At 38.1% G+C, this 25,276-nt stretch overlaps 1 protein-coding gene across 2 annotated transcripts; it reads left to right on the plus strand.

Moving 5' to 3' along the window:
- Nucleotides 1–236: 236 nt before the first annotated feature.
- LOC143026390 (protein FAM98A) lies at nt 237–25,039 on the plus strand. 2 transcript variants are annotated; one of them, XM_076186676.1, is made up of 9 exons: nt 237–392; nt 10,772–10,986; nt 11,650–11,804; nt 11,978–12,088; nt 12,964–13,143; nt 21,054–21,239; nt 21,527–21,620; nt 21,914–22,168; nt 24,096–25,039. In XM_076186676.1, exons 1-9 carry the CDS (start codon nt 355–357, stop codon nt 24,434–24,436), a joined length of 1,575 nt encoding a protein of 524 aa, XP_076042791.1. In that variant the 5' UTR covers nt 237–354; the 3' UTR covers nt 24,437–25,039. The 2 variants fall into 2 exon arrangements, with proteins under 2 accessions (XP_076042791.1, XP_076042792.1); XM_076186677.1 differs by lacking the exon at nt 21,914–22,168.
- The last annotated feature ends 237 nt before the right edge of the window (nt 25,040–25,276 follow it).

The following is a 25,276-nucleotide window of genomic DNA, read 5'->3' on the forward strand; positions in this document are numbered from 1 at the left end:
ATTGTTTTAGATTAATAGATACATATATATTTTAAGTGTCTCCAGGTTTATTAACCTCGTTTCAAAAGCTATTCATTCGCGGAAGTAAAGACTGTATTTTCGTTGGCAGAGGAATAAAGCAGATATTAAAGTACTATTTTCAACCCCATAGTCATATTACTTTGTCTCCAAGATGATTTTTATTTGACAGAGCATCATAATATCAATTTTATGTATAAATACCCAAGCTAAAGTCACAGCTACGGCCCTGGCTTAGGCGAGGACCGGCAGTGACAGACACGCGGCGGTGGTACGTTGGTGTACTGTAAGATACTGTGGATGTGGGAAGTGCAATTCCTACTCTCAGATTAAAGGATGGATGCAGATGTCCTTGATTTTATAGAGGACTTAGAGTAAGTTCACGCGATCAAAATGTCATATTACTACTTTAGAGTTTATTTTGTTTGCCATGGTTCAAATATCAACAGATGTTGAAATGCAGTTTGGAGGAACAACATTAAGTCTTAAGTCAAGAGCATAACTTTGTCTCAATTCTCATTGTAGAGATGCTGTTGAACGTATGGAAAAGTGTTATAGATCATTACGTCGAGCTGTTGTACATGTCAAACATTTTGTATGATCAGGTTTCTGCAGTTGGTTCAACATTAATAGTTCATAGAAGCATCATGCACCAAAACTACAAATCACTAGAATGATGAAACGATATAATATAGAAGAAAATAAAATTAATAGTTAATTTTCATCTTTTCATGATTGAATATAATATATAGAAAATGCCAATGATTTTTTTTTTATCAGATAGCTAAGCATTTAGGAATAAATTGAAGTAATTTTACAAGAAACAATGTTTTGATAGCCATACTTAAATTCAGAAAGCTTTGAAAACCCACAAGCCACATAAGCCATCTCCATCTCACATTTCTGATAGTTTGAAGACTTTTCTACAATTTGTAGACTTCTGTTGCTTTTTTTTTTTGTAAAATTCCATAAATGCCACAGATGATATAATGAAACTTGCATTGTATTGTCCAATAGCTCCTAATCAAAATCAACCATTCCATAGGAAAAAATAATTTTTCAAATGAGAAAAGAAAAATGAAAATGCATCGTGTTATTGGAACAACCGGTTTTTTTCAATTGACTGTTTTGGAATTTAAAAAAAAATATATGTTTTTTCTGGCTTTTATAAGATTTCTGGTAAATTAAGATGAGAGCATTGGTGTCAATATGTTCATCCTGTCACGGTATGTATTTGTGTGAAGCTGTAAGGTTAGGTGAGGCTCTCTTAGATTAAACTAAGATATGTTCTTGTATTGTCAAATGGTGGGGACTCGAAGAATACTACAACGCCAATAGTGATTCTGATTAAAGGCATATTGTTTTTGTAGTGATTGTGATATAGTGTTTTCAGCAGTACCATTGATTTAGTTTGTTTGATGACGTAAGAGTATATGGCATGTCTGTGAATTGTTGGTTTTGTATTACTGTCTTGCTGCATTGCTTATGACCTGGGGCAGTGGGTGGGAGATAGGAATGATCCTTCAACCATTTAGAGGTAAAATGTGTGGAGAATATTTTAACTTCCAACAGATTTTTCCATCCCTTTTAATAAGTAAATGGTGATGGTATAAATTTAATCTAGGCAACCGTCCCACCAAGTTAATACTGGGATACTCCTGTGATGTTACAATGTTTACAAAGAAGCAAAAAACTACATATCTATGATCAGTAGTGATGTACCGAAGCTTCGGTATCGGTAAATATCGGTTTATTTTCAAGCTATCGGTATCGGTAAAATAGAAGGTATCGGTATTGAAAAATAAATACCGATACCGATACCTTGAGAGAAAATTTAAGTTAAATTACTTTCATTCATGAAACAAATAAATAATTATATAAATATATAAAGTAAAGGGTGTCTTTCACGCCATGTGGTTGTGGAATCATTTGCGTCTTATGTAAGAAGAGAAGAGAGCTAGCTGATGGCTATTATCCTATTACCCTTTTCGATCTCATTCTTAATATTTATTTATTGTAATTATTTATTTATATTTAATATTTGAACTTGCATTTTTCAGATAGTCAATATTGTGATAAATTTATTAAATTACAATTAGAATTGCCAGAATTAGCAATAATGCCTAAGTCAAAGCAAAGTGTTATATGGAATCTAGTGACAGTATGCAAAGATGATTCTTCAAAAGTATCCTGTAATTTCTGTAATACAATATTAAGCAGAGGAGGAATAAACAGGCAAACCCAAACAACAACAAATATTAGAAAGCATCTTCAACATAAACATCCTGATGAGTTTGGAAATGCCGAATTGGAGCAGAAAAAAGCAGCTGAATCAAACCCAACACTTGCCTCATTCTTAAATGTTCCACCTACCAAAAAGCTAAAAATTTCAACTTCAACTTCTAGTCAAAGTCAAACAGGCTGTTCAAGTGCAAAACAGGTATCTCAACAGCCAACTCTTGAAGCTACTCTCCAGTACAAAAAGATTTGGGACATCAACAGTGCTCCAGCAAAAGAGGTACACAAATATATTGCTGAAATGATCACAATAGATTGTCAACCTATATCTATTGTAGAAGATCTGGGATTTGCTAGGCTCCTTAATCACTTAAAACCAAACTATAAGATCCCAAGCAGGAAATACATCTCTAACACAACTATCCCAGAGCTTTATGAAAAAGTGCACAATAAAGTACAAGGCATTGTGAGCAATGCGCAAAATATCGGTATCGGTATCGGTAACCCATTAAATTCCTGTATCGGTATCAGTAAAATGCTAAAAAAATATCGGTATCGGTAAAAATTTTGGTTCTGGCACATCACTAATGATCAGCAGGGACTCATTGAACCCTGAAAAGCATAATTTTACCACAAAACATCATGTGTCTGTGCTGAATATCTAATAACTTCTCTTGATTATTTCTGTCTATATCAAGAGCTTTTTCCCTCTTATAAGGGAGGTAGTTAATTGAGAGGGACATACCTATTCCCACCCATTTCACTCCCATCCACCCTTCCCATTTCAGCTCCTCATGGGTGACAGGTCATCCCTGCCTCCCACCAACTGCCCTGGGTGAAATCCAATGCAGCAAGACACAATACATCCACAGCAAGGCCACTTCCCTTAGTAGATGCCCCCCCCCCTTCATCTTCTAATGTAGAAAAAGAGAAGATGGGGAAAAATAACTTCAGGCTGCATTAACCTCTTCACTCCGGGGCACATCACACGTCTGGCAGCATTAGCTGCCCAACGTGTGATGTTGCGTCATGATAATCGCATTATAAAAAATAAAGTCAGTGCTCAATCATTCGTTCTCTTTCACCCGTGAATTTTGATAGCCATAGAAAATATGATGAAGCCAGTTTAGGGAGAATGGAGGTTACGTAGGCACAACTACAATAAATATAATCAAGATGCCAACGTCGGCATCATCGCATACCCCTTGCTCCTCACGATGCCTACGTAGGCGTCACCATATGGAAGTGGTTAAAATATCATTCACACATAAGCACTCCTCATCTCCTGCCTCCTCCCCTCCTTGGTCAATAGACATTCCCCTCTTCTTCAACGCCCCCTTCACCCTATCTATCCATCTCATCCTCGATCATCCCCTCAAGTTCACTCCCTCCACCTCTGCCTTCCAGACCTCTTTTACATATCTTTCATTACACATTGTTTCCATGTGTCTAAACCATCCCAGTAATCTTTGTCAGCCCTAGCTGCCGTCTCCTTTTCCACTCCCACTGTCCTCCTCACCTTGTTTCTCACTCTATCCAACCTAGTAACCCCTACCATACATTTCAGACATTTCATCTCAAACACATTTAAAGTTTTCCTCTCTGCCTCTCTTAAATTTCAAATCTCCATCCCCTACAATGCCATTGGCACAATCACCCCTTCATACAATATCCTCTTTGCATCCATTCCCAGTTGCCTGTTTCCCATAACACTTTTTAATTCCTCAAGGCATTTACTTGCTAATCTCGGTCTACAATTTACCTCCACCTCCATTTCCTGCCACATGTAACCCCAAATACTTAGAGCTGTCCACTTCCTCCAGCCTCTCCTTTTAGAGTTACTTCCAACTTGCTGCCATCATCTACCAATTTTAATTCCAATTATATGCTTTTAACAGGTGATGAGATGTACAAGGGGAGAGAGTGACACGAGGCTGGAAGTGAGCATTAAGGGTGAAAGACTAGAGGAAGTGGATAGTTTTAGATATTTGGATGCGAATGTGGCAGGAAAGGGAGGAGTTGGGGGTGGAGGTAGAATGTAGATTGAGAGAAGTGAGTAAATGCCTTGGTGGATTGAAAAGTGTAATGAGAAATAGACATCTGGGAATGGATGCTAAGAGGAGGTTATATGAAGGAGTGATTGTGCCAACAGCATTGTACGGGGCAGAAACATGGAACATGAGAGAGGAAGAGAGAAGGAGTTTGAGATGATAGGCCAGTCAATAGGGGGTTGAATAAGGAAAAAAAATTAAGGAAAGCTGCAATATGCTTTATTTTCTTCCTAATGTGGTTCTTAATAATGTATTAATTTTGCACCCCTCTACCTTCCCGGATTTAGCCGCCATTTTGAAAAAATGGCGGAAAAAAACGTTTTTTTCCAAATATCTCGCTTGAAATGCATTTTACAGGGAAAGTAGTCGAAACAAAAAATAATCTACATAAAATTTCCTATAATATTTGTCCCTGTCATGTTTTCCATAGGTTGCACCATTTTTGCGCTAGAGCTGTGGAAAGATTCACATATAATATTTTATACTTTCCATTTCCGAGTTTAGTCTCGAATATCTTCTCCCAAGGTATCATTGAACTTAATCAGTACATTTTGTATAACCTCACTGTCAATGTCTGAATAATCAGTCTCTCGTAAAACTGCTTCTGTTGTTGACTGTTCTTCAGGGGAAAGATCGATTTCATTAAAAATTAACATAGACAGTGCAGCATGTGCTAGTGTATGGGCCCTGAGTGCTCTTGCATAAGCATGCCCAGTTAACATTTTTTCAACAGATGTACTTGCATAAACAGTACTAAAAAGTTCTTTTATTCCACTACCATTCATGATGAAACCAATTGCACCCATATAAAGACATCAATAAGTGGAAACCACCAAGACGTACAATAACATTATTTAGGTGTGAGTCTTGACCACATATTTCCACAATGTCTCGGGCCTTGATGTACAAAGGTTGATCAAAGGTAACAAAGCAACTTTGTTGCTTCAGTTCGTTGCATTTCTCTACAGCTTGGTTAAGTACTGTGTATATGGTGTCATAATTGGTAGGTGGAGCATTTGTAAAGGGAAGATATGAGATCTGGGACACATCATATGGGAAGTGTGCTGTACATTTCTCCATGTAACCATTCCAACCTGGGCACACTGTATTTTTTTGCCATTTTCCAAGTAGCCATAAAAGCTCTGTTGTTGTTATTGATACAGTAGTGGACACTGGATTGATACTTGCCAAATCCCTGACTTTTATATTCAAGAGTCCTTTTACACTTTTACTTTCAAAGGTTTTAATAGGATTATGACCAAACTGCCCAACAAACGATGCACTAGGGATCTTCGTTAATCTAGTGATTGGCTGATCTGAAGTAATATTATTCTGAGGAGTAACACACTGAATTCCTCCCATACTGTGGAATGTGTTAAATCCATCAATAGTAGAGATGTTCACATCTGCATTGTCGAATACAAACTGTGCAAATGAATCATTCGGAGGTTCCTTGGCTGGATGTTGCAAAGCAGATACTTGAAAGAGTGCTGCCTCAGCATAGGACGCACATAATCCCAACGCAGAGAGCACATTCAGTAGATGCTTAGAGCCATACTTCTGACTTAAGTGAACAGCAAGTCCTATTTGTAGAGGAGATATGAAAGAATTTGGTCTAGCTGCTGTAAGGATAGCATGTGAAATTGCTGTACATTTCCTATTCCATTTTCTTTGATTTCCTTTCTTGTTTTTTAAGACTATTGTCTTAACAAGGCACTGGAGAGTTTCTGGAATAAGTGAATCCAATTCTTCTAGGAAATTTTCTGGTGGTGGATACTGATCTGCTTCGTACATCTGCGATCTTATATCTTCAGCAATTATTCTGGCGGCAGTCTTTACAATCCGAAGCCGTTCTTCCTTCTCGTCATGACTTCTATGATTTTCATACCAAGCGTCAGTCAAAATTTTGTTTCCTGTGTCACGGAAACAGATCACTGGTTTTCTATTTTTGTTCACAGAAACAATAATATCATGTCCATATCTCTCTATCAATTCAGATTTTATGGTTTTATCAGTTGGTAGCTCACCCTCATATTCTGAAAAAATCTCACTGAAAGTAAACTGGCATTCCTCTCGATTTTCCTCCAAGTAGTTAAAAGCATGACTCATTGCCTCAGAAACCGTAGAGCTTTTGGGACGACCACGTTTCATACCAGAAGATGTTTGGTAGAATTTTTTCATGCAGGCTGAATGGTACCTTGCCTCAGCAGCAACTAAATCCACTACGTTACATATACGAGTACATACTTCTTTGCCCCATTCATCTTTTCTCATTTCACCAGCTTTCAAAATAGTATCCTTAACATGCAGCATCTCTATACAGTGCACAGATTCACGATCACCTAAATATTTTTTGCTTTCTTTTTTCAAAAAGTCACTTGATGCATCTTTTCCACAAAAGAGACAATCATGAAGAAAATCAAACTGTAATTCTTGACTTCTCAGTGACGTTGTCGGTACTTGCGAGGTTTTCTGCCTTGCTTGGAAAGTTTCAGCTCTCCGTTCTTTTGTATACACTTTTCTACATTTTTCATGCACTTTCACACTTTTTAGTCCTTCTAACAGAGAATGTTTTCCGTCTTTCCACATAATGCTATAATCAATCGGTGTCTTTATTCCTTTCTCTTTAACTTCTCTAGTCTCACCCACAGAAAGCTGTCCATCGCATATTAAACATTTCCCCAATGAAGACATTTTGCACCAACAACTGCCTGGGGTTTCACTGAAGCTTTAACTATCTATTTTAATAGTTCTGAAACAAAAGAAAGACTATAATCAAGTTAGGAACTTAGATATTTTATTCAGTATAGCATACAAAGGAAATTATTATATGATCTTTGTGCACTGTAGGTATCAAATAAAGATAAACACAATCTTTTCGCACATTTAGCGCAAAAACAGTGAGGTATATCACAAAATTGAATAAAATAACTTTTGTAGAAAATTTTATGTAGAATAAATTTTGTTTCGATACATTTTTCGTTAAAATTAGTTTCTAGTGAGATATTTGGAAAAAACTGTTTTTGGTCGCCATTATTTCAAGATGGCGGCCAAATCCGGGGGGGTAGAGGGGTGCAAAATTAATATGTTATTAAGTAAGGTATTATAAACACATTAAAGCTTATTGCAGCTTTCCCTGATTTTTTTCCTTATTCGCCTTTTTTTACTCCTCTATTGACTGGCCTATGAAATGTCTGAGAAGTATGATAGGGGTTACTAGGCTGGATAGAGTGAGAAATGAGGAGGTGAGGAGGAGAACAGGGGTGGAAAGGGAACTGGGAGATAGGGTTGATGAAAAAGTATTAGGATAGTTTGGACACATGGAAAGAATGAGTGAAGAAAGATTAGTAAAAGAAGTATGGAAGGCAGAGGTGGAAGGAGTGAATATGAGGGGGCGTCCTAGGATGAGATGGATGGATGGGGTGAAAGGGGCATTACAAAAGAGAGAAATGTCTGTGAAGGAAGGATGGGAGAGGACAGAAGATAGGGGTGAATGGAGAGGGGTTGTGTATAGATGATGTTGTGATGCATGAGGGGGAGTGGGTGGGGGGTGAGGAAGTATGTATGAGAAAAATTTTACACAGCCCGAAGGGATTTCTCCCCGTCTTCTCCTTTTCTGCATGAGGGGACAGAGAGGGGGGTCATCGAATTTATGAAGCAGCCTTGCTGTGGATGTGCTGTGTTTTGTGACACTGCTCCTGACCCAGGGCAGTGGACAGGATGCAGGGATGACCCATCATCCAGGAGGTGATAAGATAAGAGGGAGAGAGGAGGGTGGAGGGGAGTGGAATATATAGGAAATGGAATGGATGGGAGTGATTTCTATGCCCTTTTCTTTTTGCCTACTCCCCGTGTAGGGGGAAAAAGCCTTTGGTATATGTATGCATGTACAAAATTATAGCTTACTATGGCCTTAGGGCCACTTGGTGATTTTCTTCCTCTGTTCTGGTGAACTATGGTTATCCATGTGTCGATTTAAGGCATGGCCGGGGGGAATAGGCATGGAAATGGAAGGGAGAATGTAAAGTATGTGTTGAGGGGAGATCGGTTTTCTTGTAGAATACATCCCCTCACTGTGGATTAGCATACGCTTCATTATATTTACATTTCTCACAATAGGTTTATGTGAGGTCTGTGGTTGGGGTAAATCTTATATCACCCCCCCAGTCACGAATCACTAACACTTCTGATCAGCTTCAGATCATGTTTTGAACTGCCTAAAAAGGGGTTCAACCATGCACAGAATGCCTAGTGACCTTTGACTTCTCATTACCAAAGGTCTGTGGGAGACATAACTTCACCTTAACAATGGTGAATCTGTTGCAAGATGTGTATCATAGATTATCTTCATATATGGGAATTAGATATGTATAATACACCAGAACCAATACTCAAGATGGAGAAGTCATCAGGTGGTAAAATTAAAATATTTATAATGAAAACAATACTTTGGTAACTTAACATTCCTGAAGAGGATAGTCAACCATACTTGGTCTTATGGCATTGAGTTGTTATGATACATAAGATTTTATATAATGTTTTCATGTAATAAGAAAAAAATGAGAGGCCACTCTATCTAAATGGAAAAGTAAACTTAAATAATTCATTATAGCAAGAGGCTTATTCCCCGAAACAGGTTTTAGAAACATCTTCAGTGTCATTTAACTTGCTTTTATGCACTAAGCATTCTAGAGTACTGATTCCATACAGCTTGATATGCTTAATTGATGTACCTCAATCTTAATCCTAATTCTATAGCCATCACTTCACTAAATTAGCTGAGATCATAGCCACGGATGCCTATATTTGTTGGTAATAGTAGCTTTTCTACTCTAAAAAATGCCTTTGTCAGGATATATTCCTAACAAGAGGAAAGAGTGGTGGGTAGGAGCGGAATGGGTGGGAGTGGATAAGTGCCTTTTGACTTGGCTACCTTTCTTATAAGGTGGGAAAAAGCCCTTGCTCTGTAGATAGTATACTGATATTTTTGTATTATGTTTACAGAACTCTTCACTTTCTTTTTCTGTTTTGTTTTTGAGAAGTATAGTGGGAATTTCAAGGATGTATAGAGAGAAAGGAGGAGGAAAGGAAAGGGGTGGAAAGGGAGCTTGCAGATAGGATTGATCTAAGAATACTGGGATGGTTTGGGCATGTGGAAAGAATGATTAAAGAAAGAATAGCAAAAAGAGTGAAAGGTAAATGTGAATGGAGTATGCTGAAGGGGTAGACCACAAGTAGGATAGATGGATGGGGTGAAGGGGGCCTTGGGTAAAAGGGGAATATCTGTTAACCAAAAGGGATTTCTCTTTGTCCTCTCTAATAAAATCATGAGCAAACAAGGAGAGAGAGTTGCCATGTAATAAAGTGGTAGGGGTAAACCAGCTTCAGCTGTAAAGCCCTGTTGTGGGACTACTGTGTCATGCTACACCCTAATCACAGTCTATAAACAGTTCTTAAGAACTACCCTCAATACATGCACAGCATGGATCCCAACAATCAAGAAAACAAAGATAGACACCCAGTGAACTACTCAAAACACTGCACTGGGAATAGTAACAGGATACACCAAAACCACCTAAATAGAACATTGCATTCAGAGTTCAAATTCACTCCCTCCACCTCTGCCTTCTAGAGATGGAGGGAGTGAACTTGAGGGGACAACCAAGGATGAGATGGATGGATGGGGTGAAGAGGATGTTGAGAAAGAGGGGAATGTCTGTTGTCTGTTAAGCAAGGAAGGGAGAAAGCAGGAGATAGGGATGAGTGGAGAGTGGTTGTGTATAGATGATACTGTGATGCAAGGAAGTGGGGGCGGGGGTTAGGGGGGTGCTTATGTGTGAATAATATTTTGATGCAGCCTGAAGGAATTTCTCCCCATATTCTCTTGTTCTGCATGAAATGATGGAGGGGGGTGGGTTGTCAATTAAGTGAAACAGCCTTGCTGTGGATGAAATGTGTCTTGCTACATTGCTTCTTACCCAGGTTAGTGGGTGGAATACAGGGATGACCCATCATCCAGGAGGAGCTAAGATGAGAGGGAAGAGGAGATGGTGGAATGGGTGGGAGTGAGTACATGTGTTTGATTTGGCTACCTCCCTTGGAAGGGTGAAGAACCTCTTGGTATATATGTAGATAGCATTCAGAAACAATATTCCTCTCCATGGAAGACAACCTGAAAGTAATAGCACATTTTTAGGAAATGAAACAGCCATGTAAGGACTAATAGGTTTGTTGCTGTTCATTTGCCCATGTAACTCCATGTAACACTGAAGCACAACCAATTGAATTGGGAGGGGAATCCAGCACCACACTACTTACTCATCTACAACCTTTTACCTGCACCACAACACATTCACACTCAGATAAGAACTATTTTTGCTGTAACAACAGAAAATGAGACACTTATGCTAAGTTAGTATGCTTAGATAAGAGATTGAAGTATGATAACAAGCTTTCCATCACAGGTACTCGGGAGCAATTACAGATGAAGATTCTCTAGCAGCAGCAGTTGACGGCAATGAGGGAGGACCCAAAAATGTGGCATATACACAATTGGTGGCATGGGTCACAGGAGAACTTAGAGTTCTTTGTGATTTAGAGGAGCAAGTGAATGCTATCACATCAGGCGATGACCATTCCTCCTTTTTAATGGAGGTTTCAGCATTCCTAAAGGAGTTAGGTAAGGCTGCAATGTTCCTTTTCACATTTCTCTATTGTTTCAGAGTTAGCATGATGAATTTAGTTAGGCTTGAAGTTTCTAAACTTAATGGCTACCCAATAAGTAGACATGCCCATGATTTCATGATTCTAATACTCTGGATTTGTGTTTAGTACTTGCAAGAATTATTTTACCAATTATTTGAACTCATGAATTTCACAAAAGGTTATTATTTGTCATTGGGTAGAATAATGGCAATACACATGCATATTATCCCTCCATTCTACTGTTCTCTCTAAACTTAACCCTCTCTCTTTCCCTCCTTCCCAACTCCATGTGAGGTATTGTATTACTGTAGACACACAGCAGACCAGTTACCCAGCATTTTTATGATTGGTGACTGCCACTCAAAGGAGAATTGCAATGATGTTTAGCTTCAACTATCCTACGTGTAATCTCCCCTTTAATATCTCTATGACTCCACTTCTTCAGTATGATATTGTCCCCAAGGATAGAAGTGTCAGCTCTTGTTAACAAAATCCAACTCACTCTCTCCCCCTCCTGCCCTCTTTCTTCTAGCTTGCAGAGAGTCCCTTAAACTGAATAAAATTTACTAGTACCAGAGCAAAATCTTTGAAGGGGACATGGGTTCAAGGGCTCATTGGAATTTTATTTTATCATCAGGATGTCCTCACAAAGGCCTCACAGAAGGACCGACATCACAGAGATTAGCATCAAGGGAAAACAGGTTATTGCTACTTTCCTTTCTTCTTGGGGAAATGCAAGCAGCGAGAATAATCTCTCATACGAAAAAGGATGATGGTTTGAAAGTAGAAATGGTGAGCTAACTTGAAAAAACTGTTGCTTACATTTAGATAATGTGATTACTAGCCTTAGAAATTAGGCAGTTTGACTACTCTTTAGTTAAATTTTGTTCATGGTGATGTTGAAATTTTTGTACTTTAGTGATTGTTATATAAATACATTTAAAGGATATCTTCTGTTGTTTCAGCGAGAAAGCCCCCAGGCAAAAGCACTGAAAGCCTTGCTCATTGGCTTGGGTTTCCCAAAACCCCCAGCCAACATCACCCCAAAGCAGCTCTTCACCAAAGTTGAACAGAAGGTAAATTTAAAATTTAATTTTGCATAGTAATATTTTGAATGTATATCAAGACAGTATACATATTCTCAGGAGACAAATTCAAGGGAGAATTGAGGAGGAAATGGAAATGTTTGAAGAGTATGTATGGAGTTATAATGAAATGAGGCATGCTTGTTAATTTTGTTACTGTCTTGATGATGGAATTTTCCTTGAATTGCTACAACTATAGTAAACCCCCCTTTTGTCTCTCTTAATTTGCTATTATTTGATATACCAAAAGGGGGAAGTCAGGAGATAGGGGTGAGTGGAGAATGGTGTTGTATAAATGATACTCTGATGCAAGGAAGGGAGGGGGATGGAGGGATGAGGGAGTAGTTATATGTGAATTATATGTTGACATAGCCTGAAGGGATTTCTCCCCATCTTCTATTTTTCTGTACGAGGAGACAGAGAGGGAGGGTTGCTGATTAAGCGAAGTGACCTTGAGGAGGATGTGCTATGTCTTGCTGCATTGCTTCTGACCCAGGGCAGTTGGCAGGATACAGGGTTGACCTGTCATCCATGAGAAACTAAGATGAGAGGGAGGAAAGGGTGGTGGATGGGAGTGGAATGGGTATATGCCTTTTGAATTTGGCTGCTACCCTGACAGGGGAAGAAAGCCTTTCATATATAGATGGATGGATAGACCAGTATGTATTCCATGTCTTATTTTCTGTGCATCATTTGTGAGAGAAACTTCCAAAGTTTTAAAATATAGGTTTCAAGGAATTGGCAAAAAAAAAATCCAGATAAGTTCATTGTATCTTAATTCTAACTGTAGATAAGTTTGTCTCATCAATGTCTCTGTATCAAGAAGTAATGATGATTCACATACAACTTATTTTCCTCTTTATCAGGTACTGGATGTGAAAGGCAAGGCCCACCAATCCCTGATTGGAAAGCCCCTCTTTAATGGGGTGTTAACAGAGAAGCAGTGGATAATGTTGGACCAGATGCAAAAAGAGATGTACAGTGAATACAAGATGAGACGGCAAATGTTGATCAAAAGATTAGATGTAACAGTTCAATCTTTTCAGGTATGTTTTATGAATTTCATTACCTCACTTTGGTAAATTCATAGAGCAAGGTTTTGTTTTTGATCAAGTTTCTTTTTAGCATTATTACATCATCTATATACCACAAGCTTTTTCCACCTTACAAGAGAGGTAGCCATGTCAAATGCACATGCCTACTCCCACCCATTCCACTACTCTCCTCCACCCTTTCATGCCTCTCATCTTAGCTCCTCCTGGATGATGGGTCATCCCTGTATCCCACCCACTGACTTGGGTCAGAAGCAGTGTGGTAAAACACAGTACATCCACAGCAAGGCCACTTCACTTAATTGGTGACACACACACACACACTAGAGCATAGTTCCCTTCCCATATAATACAACTAGGTAAAACTAGGTAATTACACACACACACGTCGGTCAGGGTGGGAGCAAAGTCTGGACTCCGGTGATATCTTCAAATTTCGAGGATCACAACAAGGAAGTACCTGTGTTGTATTAATAGGGAAGGGGAAAGCTCGTGGTGTAGTGGGAAGGTGAAGAAAAAGGAGAAGGGGAGGGATTACTGAGGAAAATGGAAGGAAATGAGGAAGGGGAAGATAGGGCCCAGGAAGTCAGACGGCATGTCAGCAAAAGACGGCCTGACGATAGTGGTGAAGTCGATGTGATTAGTAAAAATGTAAAAATTAGAAATATAGATAAGAGCAGCACAATGGAAGGTGAAGATAACTATTTCCATGGATTTAATGAGGGAGGAAATGATAACCTCCCCCGACTAGTAAATCTAGAGGAGAAACTAAAAGAAATGAAAGAAAATTGGGAGGCTAAGTTTAACCAAATAAAGTTGATTACTCAAAGAGTTGATAAACTGGAAGAACTAAAGAAGGAAAATCAAAACCTAACTAAAGAAATAGTAGAATTAAAAAGACAGTTAAGAGAAGTACCGTATTTTCCGGCGTATATCGCGCGACTTTTTTCCGTTGGACGGGCCTAAAAATGGGGGGTGCGCGTTATCCGGTGGTGCGCATTATCTACGGCCTACGATAAAAATTCTGTGGCTGTGTGTGTAATTTTTTTTCACAACAACGTGACAATGTTGGCCGTCACAAAGTCGGGACGGCACACTTCTCCGTGACGTTCCGTGAGAACAAGAAGAACAGCCATGGTGACATGAAAGAATATGCCAGCATGGGCTATATAAATATTTGGTATAGGTAGGATCTATCGAATCTTATTTTTCATGTTTAAGTAGGCCTTAACACCATGAAACATGATCAATATTCATGATATTTGCCCATGTTCACAGCATCCTAGTTTGAATTTTTATGTTGGTTTTGTTGCTTCACTTTAGGTATGGTACAAATTCCGTTGCGGCCATTCATAAACTCGTGTCAAACACCTGACTACAACACCCTCTTTTGGGAGTTATATTAACTAGACGTCACCTCGATGAGAGACTGTCCTATTTCACCACTGTCATTACAGGTTCAAAGCTAAAACGAAACAGTCTAGTTTGTTTCAGTATTAAATAAAAAATGGTAAAAGACGAATTATTTCCTCAAGATATAAAATGAACATTTTCTGTAAAAATCCCAAAATTTTTCTGTATATTTTACTTTCAATAAACTTTTTTTAGATCACATTTCCTACAAACTATTTAAGCTACAAAGTAATAAGGGACCAACACACAACATGAGTCATATACCAGTACATGTAGTTCCGACTTTTTCTTAGTTGTGTCCTGATTGATGCCTAAACTGACACTTAATTTAGTGACAAATCAACAGATTTCCCAGCGGTGGCTCTAGCCAATGAAAAATACTTCTCCATGTAACCTTGTTCACATGATACTAAGTAATTAATTGCCGTTATTTCATTGAGTTAGTTTTACTAACATTAATTATCATTGTCTATGCAAATATTTGGGATCCGTAAAACAGCACTGGTACCAACATCATGAACGTTGGCCGTTTTAGCTCACCCGGAATATGCTAGATCAGGGCCAAGATTGACAGTTCTATTGCCAATCTAGCCTACACTAAACACCCTCTTGCGAGAGTTTGTTAAACTAAACGTCACTTCAGTAAAGACACTTATGAACCGAAACATAGTTTGTTGCTGCATGGCGATAAAAACTTGTACACGGTGATAAAAACTTGTAAGATGAATTATTCCCTCAGGATAGTAAATTAAAAAATTTCTGTAAAAATCCGAAATTTTTCATGTACATTTTGTATTCAATAAACTTTTCATGGCTCAAATTTCCCACAAAACAATGGACCAACGCAAGAAGGAGTCGCATACATGCAGTTCACGAGCTTTAGCCACCAGTGACTTTTCCTGGCATGCGCGTTATACGTCGGTGCGCGCTATCTGTGTACTAAGATAACGAAGTGCATGGGTGCACATTATAACCCGATGCGCATTTTAAGCCGGAAAATACGGTAAAGGATGAGAATGAGGAATTGAAGAGGAATAATAAAGAGAATAAAGAGTCCATAGCAGAAGAGGTAAGTGGTTGGAAAAAAAAATACAAGAGAACAAGGAAATGGAATTTAGAGTTATAATGGAACAGCAGATGAAAAAACAAACTAAGGACACAGTTATTAAAGTGATGAGGGAGACGGAGAATATAGTAAGAGACTTAGCGGATAAAAAGAAATGTATAATTATATTAGGGATGGAAGAGAGATATAATCTAAATAGGACTACAAGAATAAAGGAAGAAAAGGAAAAAGTAAATTAGATATTAAAAGTAGTTGAAGAAGATGAACCAGAAACAGGGAAACAAATAGAAGAAATATATAGGCTAGGGAAATACAATACAGATAAGATCAGACCAATTAAGGTTAAATTCAGGTCACAAACAACAGCAGAGAATATCTTAGCAAAAACAGGGAAACTAGCAGAGAGTGATTAATATAAACAGGTATGGATAAAAAGAGAAATGAATAAATAGGAAAGACAGGAGGAAGAAACAAAAAGACTAGAAGCTAAGGGAAAAAAAAAGAAAGAACGGAGAAAAAGAGAAATTCCATTGGAGAGTAGTGAATATGAAAGTGAGGAAATGGTTCATAGCAGAGAAAAAACAGAAGGGAAACTGAAAATACAATGGAAGTAGCAGAAAATTAAAAGTGTCTTACACAAATATAGATGGCTTGATAACAGGCTTGAACGAACTGAATGATTACCTGAAGGAAAAAGAACCAGACATAATGGGAATTGTAGAGACAAAACTGAAAGGTCCACTACCACCCAACAGTATAGGACATGGTGCATATAATTATTGGATTAGAAACAGAGAGGTAAAACAAGGGGGTGGAGTTATGTTCCTGACTAAGAAAAATATAAATGTGAGGAATGTCACATATGGAAACAGTAGAGATGATTATGATGGAAGTGGAGGACAAGGATGGGAAGAGCAGGAAGTTTGTAGTAAATTATGTGCCTCCTAAAACGGCTTCGTGGGAAGAGGAAGAACACAAAAATATGTCAGAAGACACAAGGATAGCACTAAATAAGATAATGGAAGATGGAAGAAGAATAGTTATAATGGGTGACTTTAATTGTAAAGAAATCTGCTGGGAAAAGATGACAGTGAAGGGTGGAGATGACCTATGGGGAAATGTACTACTTGATATGATTATAGAACATACAATGACACAATGGATACAAGAAATGAGGAAGAACCATCGAGACTGGACATAATAATCATATCAGAACCTGAAATAGTAGAGAAGATTGAATATAGGACACCAATAAGTAAAAGTGACCATATATTTGTTGAACTGGAACTAAATGAGGAAAAATACATGGAAAAAAAATGAACAATATAGAAAGGGAAGATTGATGTATGGAATTTTTTTTTTTTTATAAAATAAGAGAATTCTTTCAAAAAGCAGACTGGGAAAGGATACACAAGGAGGGAACAACAGTAGAATAGTAATGGAATATTTTGACAAAAATTTATAAAGGAGTGGAAAAGTATGTTCCAAGACAAAAACAAGAAAAAGGATATGTAAATTGTTGGTACAACAAAAGATGTAGGGAGTTAAAAGACTAAAGGGATAAAGCTTGGCTAAAATGGAAGAAAGACAAAAGACCTGAAAATGGAAAATATATACTAGTTATAGAAATCAATGTGTACAAGTGCGCAGAGAAGAAAAGAGAAAATATGAAAAGGATGTCATAGAAAAATGTAAAGATCAGCCAAAAGTATTTTATAGATATGTAAACAACAAACTGAAAAACAAACAAGAATTAGTGAAACTACGACAAGGAGGAGTTGTGATACACAGAGGAAATAGAAATGGCAGAAATTAAGAACAAGCATTTTAAATCAGTGTTTACGAGGGAGAATATACAACTTAGAGATGTCGAGTGGAAGGAGAAAGTCCCCCCTATGAAAGAGATAGAAGTAACATGGAAAGAAATAACGAATCACTTAGTAATCTCAATGTCAGAAAATTGCATGGACCAGATGAAATGAAAAACTGGATCTTGAGAGAATGCCGGAATGAACTAACAGACAAAATACATAGTCTAATAAGCGGTTCATTGAAAGACGGAAAAGTTTGAGAAGATTGGATATATATAAAGGGGGAAACAAGGAGACCCTACTAACTATAGACCAGTCTATTTTACAAGTACAGTAGCTAAAATTTGTGAAAGAATTATCAAAATTAGATGGGTAAGGCATTTGAAAAAAAAAAAAACATACTAAATCCAAGGCAATTTGGATTTAGACAAGAACGATCATGCGTCACAAACTTGATGTGGTTCTATTCAAGGCTGATAGATATAATACAAGAAAGAGATGGGCTGATTGTGCATTTCTAGACCTGAAAAAAGCTTTTGATAAGATGTCACATAAGAAATTGCTAAGGAAATTAGAAACTGCAGGAGGAATACAGGGCAAGCTGCTGAAGTGGATGGAAGACTTCTTACATGAAAGAAAAGTGAGAGTGGTGATAAGAGACAAACATTCTAATTGGGATGAAGTGATTAGTGGAGTTTCACAAGGAACCGTTTTGGCCCCAATAATGTTTGCTATATATATTAATGATATGGATAAAGGAATTGAAAGTTATATGAGCTTCTTTGCGGATGATGCAAAATTGTTGAAAAAAGTGAACACTGTAGAAGATTGTGAGTCACTGCAGAGTGATCTCAGTAAAGCATGGGAATGGAATAGTAAGTGGGAGATGGAATTCAATATTAAGAAGTATAGCATAATGGAATTTGGAAGAAGTAAAAAAAAGAATAGTGGGATCATATAAATTGGGAGAGGAAGAAATTAAAAAAGTAGAAAATGAGGACCTGGGAGTCATTATTATGAATAATTTGTCCCCTGAGAAACATATAAACAAAATTTTTGAAGAAACTTGTAATTTAATAAGAACAATCAAAGTGGCATTTACATATGTGGATGAAGAAATGGTGAAGAAAATACTGGTCACTTTGATAAGACCAAGATTGGAGTATGCAATGATGATGATGTCACCAAGTACAAAAAAATGTATAACAAAACTTGAAAGAATACAAAGAGCAATTACGAAATTGGCACCAACGCTCTCAGAACTATCATATGAGGAGAGACTGGCAAAACTTGAGCTACAAACATTAGAGCAAAGAAGAGAGAGAGAAGACTTGATAACTATTTATAGAATCATGAAAGGCATAGAAATTATTGATAGAGAGGATCTAATAAAATGGGATAGTAGAGATACAAGAGGACACAGAAAGGAAATCAAGAAAGACACTTTCTCCCCCTGTACACCTCATCACCTTACTTTTACCTGTATTTATCTTCAACTTCCTTCTTTCACACACCCTCCCAAACTCTTTCACTAACTTCCTCAATCCCTCTGTCCTGCTACAAGCAGTGTCATCAGCTAACAACAACTAACTTATCTCCCCACCACATTCACCCCCAGATAATAATAATGATAATTGTTGTTTTGAGTTTCAATGAGTGGGAAACCAGTAACTCTAGTTGGCAGTGGTTCTTGGGGTCTCCATCACATCTCCCTGGGAAGAAACTTTTGACTATTTTCTTGTTGGACTTTGTCATCAAGTGAAAGTATTAGAAAGAGGGGAGTAGTTGCTAGTTGTCAGATCTTCATGTGTGGAAAGATGTAAGAAATACAGTTATGAAGTTGATAGAGATAAGCCCTGACCAGAGATCAAGTGTCAGCCCTTCAGGGCTGACACTCCTGGATATAGGGGAGGAGGTTGATAGGTACTGGGTAGCTCTGCTGTTCATCATACAGGACCACCACAAACAGGCACCTGTCATTGGTCCCAAAACAGTAAGATCAGTTGACAGAATACTTGCATGGTTGGCATGGCCTCATATGACTCAGTTGAATTTTGGAAGTAATGGAGCCACTATCAAGATCACCAAAAATGTGAAAGTGTTTAAACTGTCATTTCTCAAGAATTGTTTGATTAACTTAAAAACAAAACTTAAGTGTACCCTGTTTCTCAGATATTATCCTACCCAACACAGAGGTGAAAAATACATGGTTTGACCTAGAGTTACTTGGATAAGCCAGTCCATTGTCCCTGGTCTCTCTTGCAGAAGACCTGCAACCTTCAGGTAACCAGCAACAACCTCCAGGCAAGACCATAAGTCACTCAGGGAATATATATTGTGTTTTTGTTTAAGGATGTATAAGATGGTCTGTGTCCTCTGTGTGGGGATTGAATCTGTGGCCAGGCCCATAATTTGCTGGTACTGTTTTGATGTTGGATGGTGTCCTGATTATAGGTATGCCAGTGTGGTTCTCATCAGGTGTGGCTTTATTATTATTTTATTTATTTATTATTATTATTATTATTATTATTATTATTTTTTTTTTTCTATCTCTCTCTCCTTTCCTTTCATTTCCTTTCCTTTCCTTTCTGTGGGGCTTATGTCTGGGCATTGTAATTGGAACACCTAGCTTGGTGATTTGTCTTGAAGGGCTTGTTTAGTGATTTGAGTGTGATGTTTTATGTGTTACAGGTGGTAGGTTATCATAGACGTTTGTGTATTTTTTCTTGCATTCTTTTGGCATTGCTTATGAATGTCATGTGCAGTGTGTGAAGCATTCAGGTTTCTGGTGTAAATTTATGTTTGTCATTTTCATGTGGTGTTCTATAGGGAGGATTTTTGTTTGTGTGTGCAAGTATTCAATAGGGGTGATTTTGGTACATCCTGTTATTACTCAGTACATTTGTGTTTGTTTTGCTGATTGCTGGAAACCATGCTTGGATAGGTTAAACTCGTGTTCACTCATTTTAAGAGTTACAGATAAATAATTACTCATGCCAGCATACAGTCAACTCTCTTTTACTTGTCATTTTATTATTTGACATACATCATTATTTAGCCTCACCAATGTATGTCTGTATTTATATACCAAGGGCTTCTTCTCCTTATAAGGGAGGTAGGAAAGTCACTGTGGCTGAAAGAGAATAAGATCCATCTTTACATTAAATTGATTAGCATAAATCTACACAGTGAAATGGCCTTTATTTGTCATTCTGCTGGTTAGTAGGCCACGAGCTGGATTCTGGTAAACACAGTTGTAAGGACTGTCATATGACCTCATCTATACACAATACAACTATTTGCTGGTTAGAAGCGCGTGTGTGGTGCAAGGATAGCCCACACCTCTCAGCCACTTGGTGTCAGTCACCCTCCTCTCCATTTACGCAACAGACTGGCACTCTGTAACAACCATAAGTTATTGCCTTTCTGATAAGCCCATGCTGCTGCATTATTTTTCATTTTTCATTATTCATGAAGGCTTTGGCTGCTTTGTGATAATAATAAGAGAGTCAATTGTATAAGAAATCATGTAAAGGATTTCACAGCTGTGAAAATTTTTGGGAATCATTCGGTATTACTTAATATTTTTGACAATGGCTTATTTGATTTTACAGTGGTCAGACAGAGCCAAAGCAAAGAAAGATGAATTGTATGAAACTTTCCGAAAGAAGCGAGAGGCCATGACAGAAGAACCTGCAATTGTTTTAGGTGACCTTCTGGCTGCCAGGGAAGACCTTGCAGTGCTTGAGAAGACCAGCAATGCCACTGTCAGGAAGAATACAAAGACCCCCTTGAATAGGGTTTGTATTTTAATCTTCTATTTGTCATATGTAGACAAGAAAAACTATAAGTATTCGGAAATTTCGCTAAGAGAGTTCATAGTACAAATTGACACAATTGTAGTGTGCACTATTATTTATATAATCACTTTAAAATAGCGATTCTTGATGTAGAAAATGGGGTGGCATGAAGAATTGCTAAGGTAGGGGGGTGCAAATCCTGAAGAAAAAAAAATCTTTTCATTGATAATAGTAATGATAACCTGTCTTGCCTTGAAGAATGGATACCATATGGAAGTTATTTACAGGTTATTATTGCAAGAGTGCCTGACCGTGGTGGTCGAGCCTATGAGCATCAGATTCCTCCACCAGAAATGCCATCTTGGCAGCAAAATAAAGGAGGTAAGTAGTAACACCGTAAAGTTTTAATATTTAAATATGTTGTATCATGTGTAACTTTTAAAGTTATTTGGATACTTTTTAATTAATTGTATAAATGATTAGCCATGCACAGGTACTTGGTAATTGCTAAGATAATCTTAAGGGCATTGTATTGGCTTTTGCTATTGTGTTAAGGTGCAAAGTATTGCCAGTTCTTCACAATTTTTGAAAGCTCAAAATCACTTGTTTTGATATTGGTTCAAAGAATGGAAATGGAAACCGTTAACTGAATTCTGATTTTGATGCACAAACAGGAGGTCAAGGTGGATTTGGTGGTGGTGGTGGAGGAGGAGGTGGAGGACGTGGAGGAGGAGGAGGAGGAGGACGTGGAGGAGGGCAAGGTGGTTATGGTGGAGGCCAAGGCGGACAAGGTGGTGGCTATGGCGGAGGCCAAGGCGGACAAGGTGGTGGCTATGGCGGACAAGGTGGAGGCTATGGAAGTGGTGGTAGCTATGGTGGTGGGCAAGGTAGTGGGCATGAAGGTGGCTATGGAGGTGGTGGTGCTCAAGGTAATAGCATGCTGCCCATAGTATGTGTCCCATGGTTTGCTTTAGTGGATATTGTTTTTGCATAAATAGCCTGACTGGTATTAGTGCTTTCAGTGATTTGTGAATTTGCTTTGTTTTACTGTTTTTGTTGGGAAGTATTGCCCAGTGTTTACTGTAACTTTAATGGGTTCTAAATATCTAGGAACTTGGAAGGCACAGCAAACCTGTTTGACCAGTTGTATTACACACAAGGTATATATTAGTGAAAAATATACAATAATGTAAGCTGGCATTGATATAAATAAAGAATTGAGGATATGTAGAACCCAGTCTACAGTTATAAAATTACTACCTTGGGTTCTCATCCTCTGATGCTTTTTGGAGTTGGCACTAGCAAAGTTTCTTTCTCACTTACTTTCCCCTCCTCACACACTCTCCTTATTAACAACCCTTTCCTTTCTTCCCCCCCTCCCACTCAGTTTCTATCTCTCTCTCAGTCCCCCCTCCCCCACATACTCTCTCTCACACACACACACATGCCAATGTTGGTATTGTTACTACCAGAGGGAACCAGAAAGCTGAGAATTGTAATTAGAATTTATTGACCTTTCAAAGTAACTGACATGGCTTGACTGCTGTTTTAACATGGGAATGATGCAGTGCATTTTGGTGGTTTATAATTATTCATTTTTCCGTTAAAGTGGAACAGTTTGATAAGGATTTGAGGAATGTATTTATGTGAATGAATGTAATGTTTTGGATTTTTTTTTTTTTTTTTTTTTTTGTGCTGTTAGCTTGACATGTAACACAAAGTAATGGACACTTATAGATTTATTTTATGATATTAGTTTTCTTTTATTATCCAACATTCCTTCATCGTATGCTGCTTCCATTATTATTTGTTTTTACTTATTTTCATTTTGTGCTGTTACTATTTGCTTGTGATCAGCAGAATGAAACCCTTTTCATGTACAATCAGCCCTCAGTAATTCAGGATTCACAATAATGCAGCACTACCAAATGCAGAATTGGAATTTAGTAATTTGGGATCATCACAGAATACTGATGTAGTGTGGAAATTATTTAAAGATTCTTAGAAATTTCAGTACTGTAGTAAAATATCAGCTTTAATACCTGCAAAAATGTGCACGAGTGATAATTTGAAAAGAATATATAGACTTGGGTAACGACCCTTTCCATACAAGGTGCTCTGGGATGAACTGGCAGTACATACATACTAAAGGGCCTTCTACCTCTAACAAGGAGATAGAAATGAACAGAGGGATTAGGATTGCCATGTAATGTAACCATGGGTTTAAACCAGCTTTGACTGTGGACCTTGCTGTGGAGGTACCGTTTCTTGCTGCTTTGCTCCTGACTTGAGCATTGATTGGGGGATAGGTATGACCCTTCATCCAGAAGGTGCTAAGATGGAAGGGACAACAAATGGCTGAAGGATGGGTGTATGCCTCAGACCTTTTGTATGTATGCACTCTAGGCCAGTGACATAGAAACTGTCTCAGACTAATATAAAACAGACAGGTCTATGATAGGACCCAAGGACCATTGCCAGCTACTGGAGGGCTGTGGGTTTCCAGTCAGTGAAATTCAAGGCAACAACTATTAATATATTTTTTCACATGAAAAATACTAACTTGAAGATTGTTTACTTAATATGTTCAGAGAATGGTAATAGACATTGTTGGTATTGCCAAAAGTAACAAGTTGACAGTCTTGCTTGTTTAACTGAACCTTGTATTGCTAATGGTTTGTGTGATTAACAAGCCATAACCATTTGATTTTGTAGTTATTCAGTGACTATCCTTAGAAAATATTTATTATTCAAAGTCCTATTTCACTTCATGGTCTTCCTTACCAAGAGATAGGAATGTATTTCATTGATGTGTAATGATCTACATTCGTGTTCTCACCATATGTCTCTTTTCAGGTGGCGGCGGTGGAGGTGGAGGTAGAGGCGGTGGTGGTCATCGAGGAGGAGGAGGAGGTCGTGGAGGATTTTCTGGTGGTGGAGTCCAGGGAGGGTGGAACCAAGGTGGAGGCGGGAATAGGGGTGGTGGCGGTGGTTATGGAGGTGGTGGCGGTGGTTATGGAGGTGGTGGCGGTGGCTATGGAGGTGGTGGCGGCGGCTATGGAGGTGGTGGTGGTGGCTATGGAGGTGGAGGTTATGGAGGCGGCGGGGGTGGAGGTTACGGAGGGGGTGGGGGTGGCTACGGAGGGGGAAGAGGTGGGGGAGGGTATGGAGGGGGTAGAGGTAGAGGTAGATATTAGCTTTAGCATTAAACTGATTAAATCTGAAACTATTTTAATTTTTTGGCATTATTTTCCATTATGAATGTTTCATCAGATAAGATGACGTACAACCAAGTGGGCTGATGAATTATGAAATGTCCAACTGTTATTTGAACAATAGCAGTGAACATGGGCATCTTTCTCATGAATAATACGGCTTCGCCTTTGATAAATATACTCCAGAAAATGCAGACATGCAGTGCTCCTAATTATTTTCAATAATATAAGCTTTCTGAAATGTAAGATTTCAATACCGTGTTGGCACAAATAACCAGAAAGAGATAAGTTTTGTGCTTTTACCCTTCATTCCTAGTCATTATTTTGGGTCAAAAATTCATTGAGTTTTGTTTCCTATTTAACAATATTAATAAGTATTCAGCACTATTTTATTCCTTGGTCATTTTGTGTGGTAGTATTCCAGCAGTAGGGTTTCCCCTAAGGTTCCTTACTGAGGTGAAGGCTATCCACAGTTGTGTGAAAGGCTCCAGTTAATGTAAGTGATTGGCAGCTAATAGAAAATGCCATGCCTATGTCTTTTATAATACTGTAGGATGTAAACTAAAAATAAAAATGAGCACATTATTGAACCACTTTTCCTGAAGGAATACCTTGAGTAGCCATATGATACAAATAGATTTATATTAACATTGTCTACAATCTACTGAGCTACCTTTGACTGCAGGATTTGCAACATTAGGGGCAAATTAAACTAAATAGTTACTAGGAGAGCACAAATACCTTAAAATTCAACATCTCCAGAGTTAGTCTAGTCATATCCATTGTGATGTGGTGACTTTTTTGGAGCTTAAGTGCCCATAT

This window comes from Oratosquilla oratoria, chromosome 6 (genome assembly GCF_046742065.1).
Source record: "Oratosquilla oratoria isolate Oo_2021 chromosome 6, ASM4674206v1, whole genome shotgun sequence".
NCBI classification, from domain to species: domain Eukaryota; kingdom Metazoa; phylum Arthropoda; class Malacostraca; order Stomatopoda; family Squillidae; genus Oratosquilla; species Oratosquilla oratoria.

Coding starts and splice junctions, on each gene's coding strand:
- LOC143026390 (XM_076186676.1), top strand. CDS start 355: ATGGATGCAGATGTCCTTGATTTTATAGAGGACTTAGA. Junction 10,987..11,649: donor AGCATTCCTAAAGGAGTTAG/GTAAGGCTGCAA, acceptor TTTTATCATCAG/GATGTCCTCACAAAGGCCTC. Junction 11,805..11,977: donor ATGGTTTGAAAGTAGAAATG/GTGAGCTAACTT, acceptor CTGTTGTTTCAG/CGAGAAAGCCCCCAGGCAAA.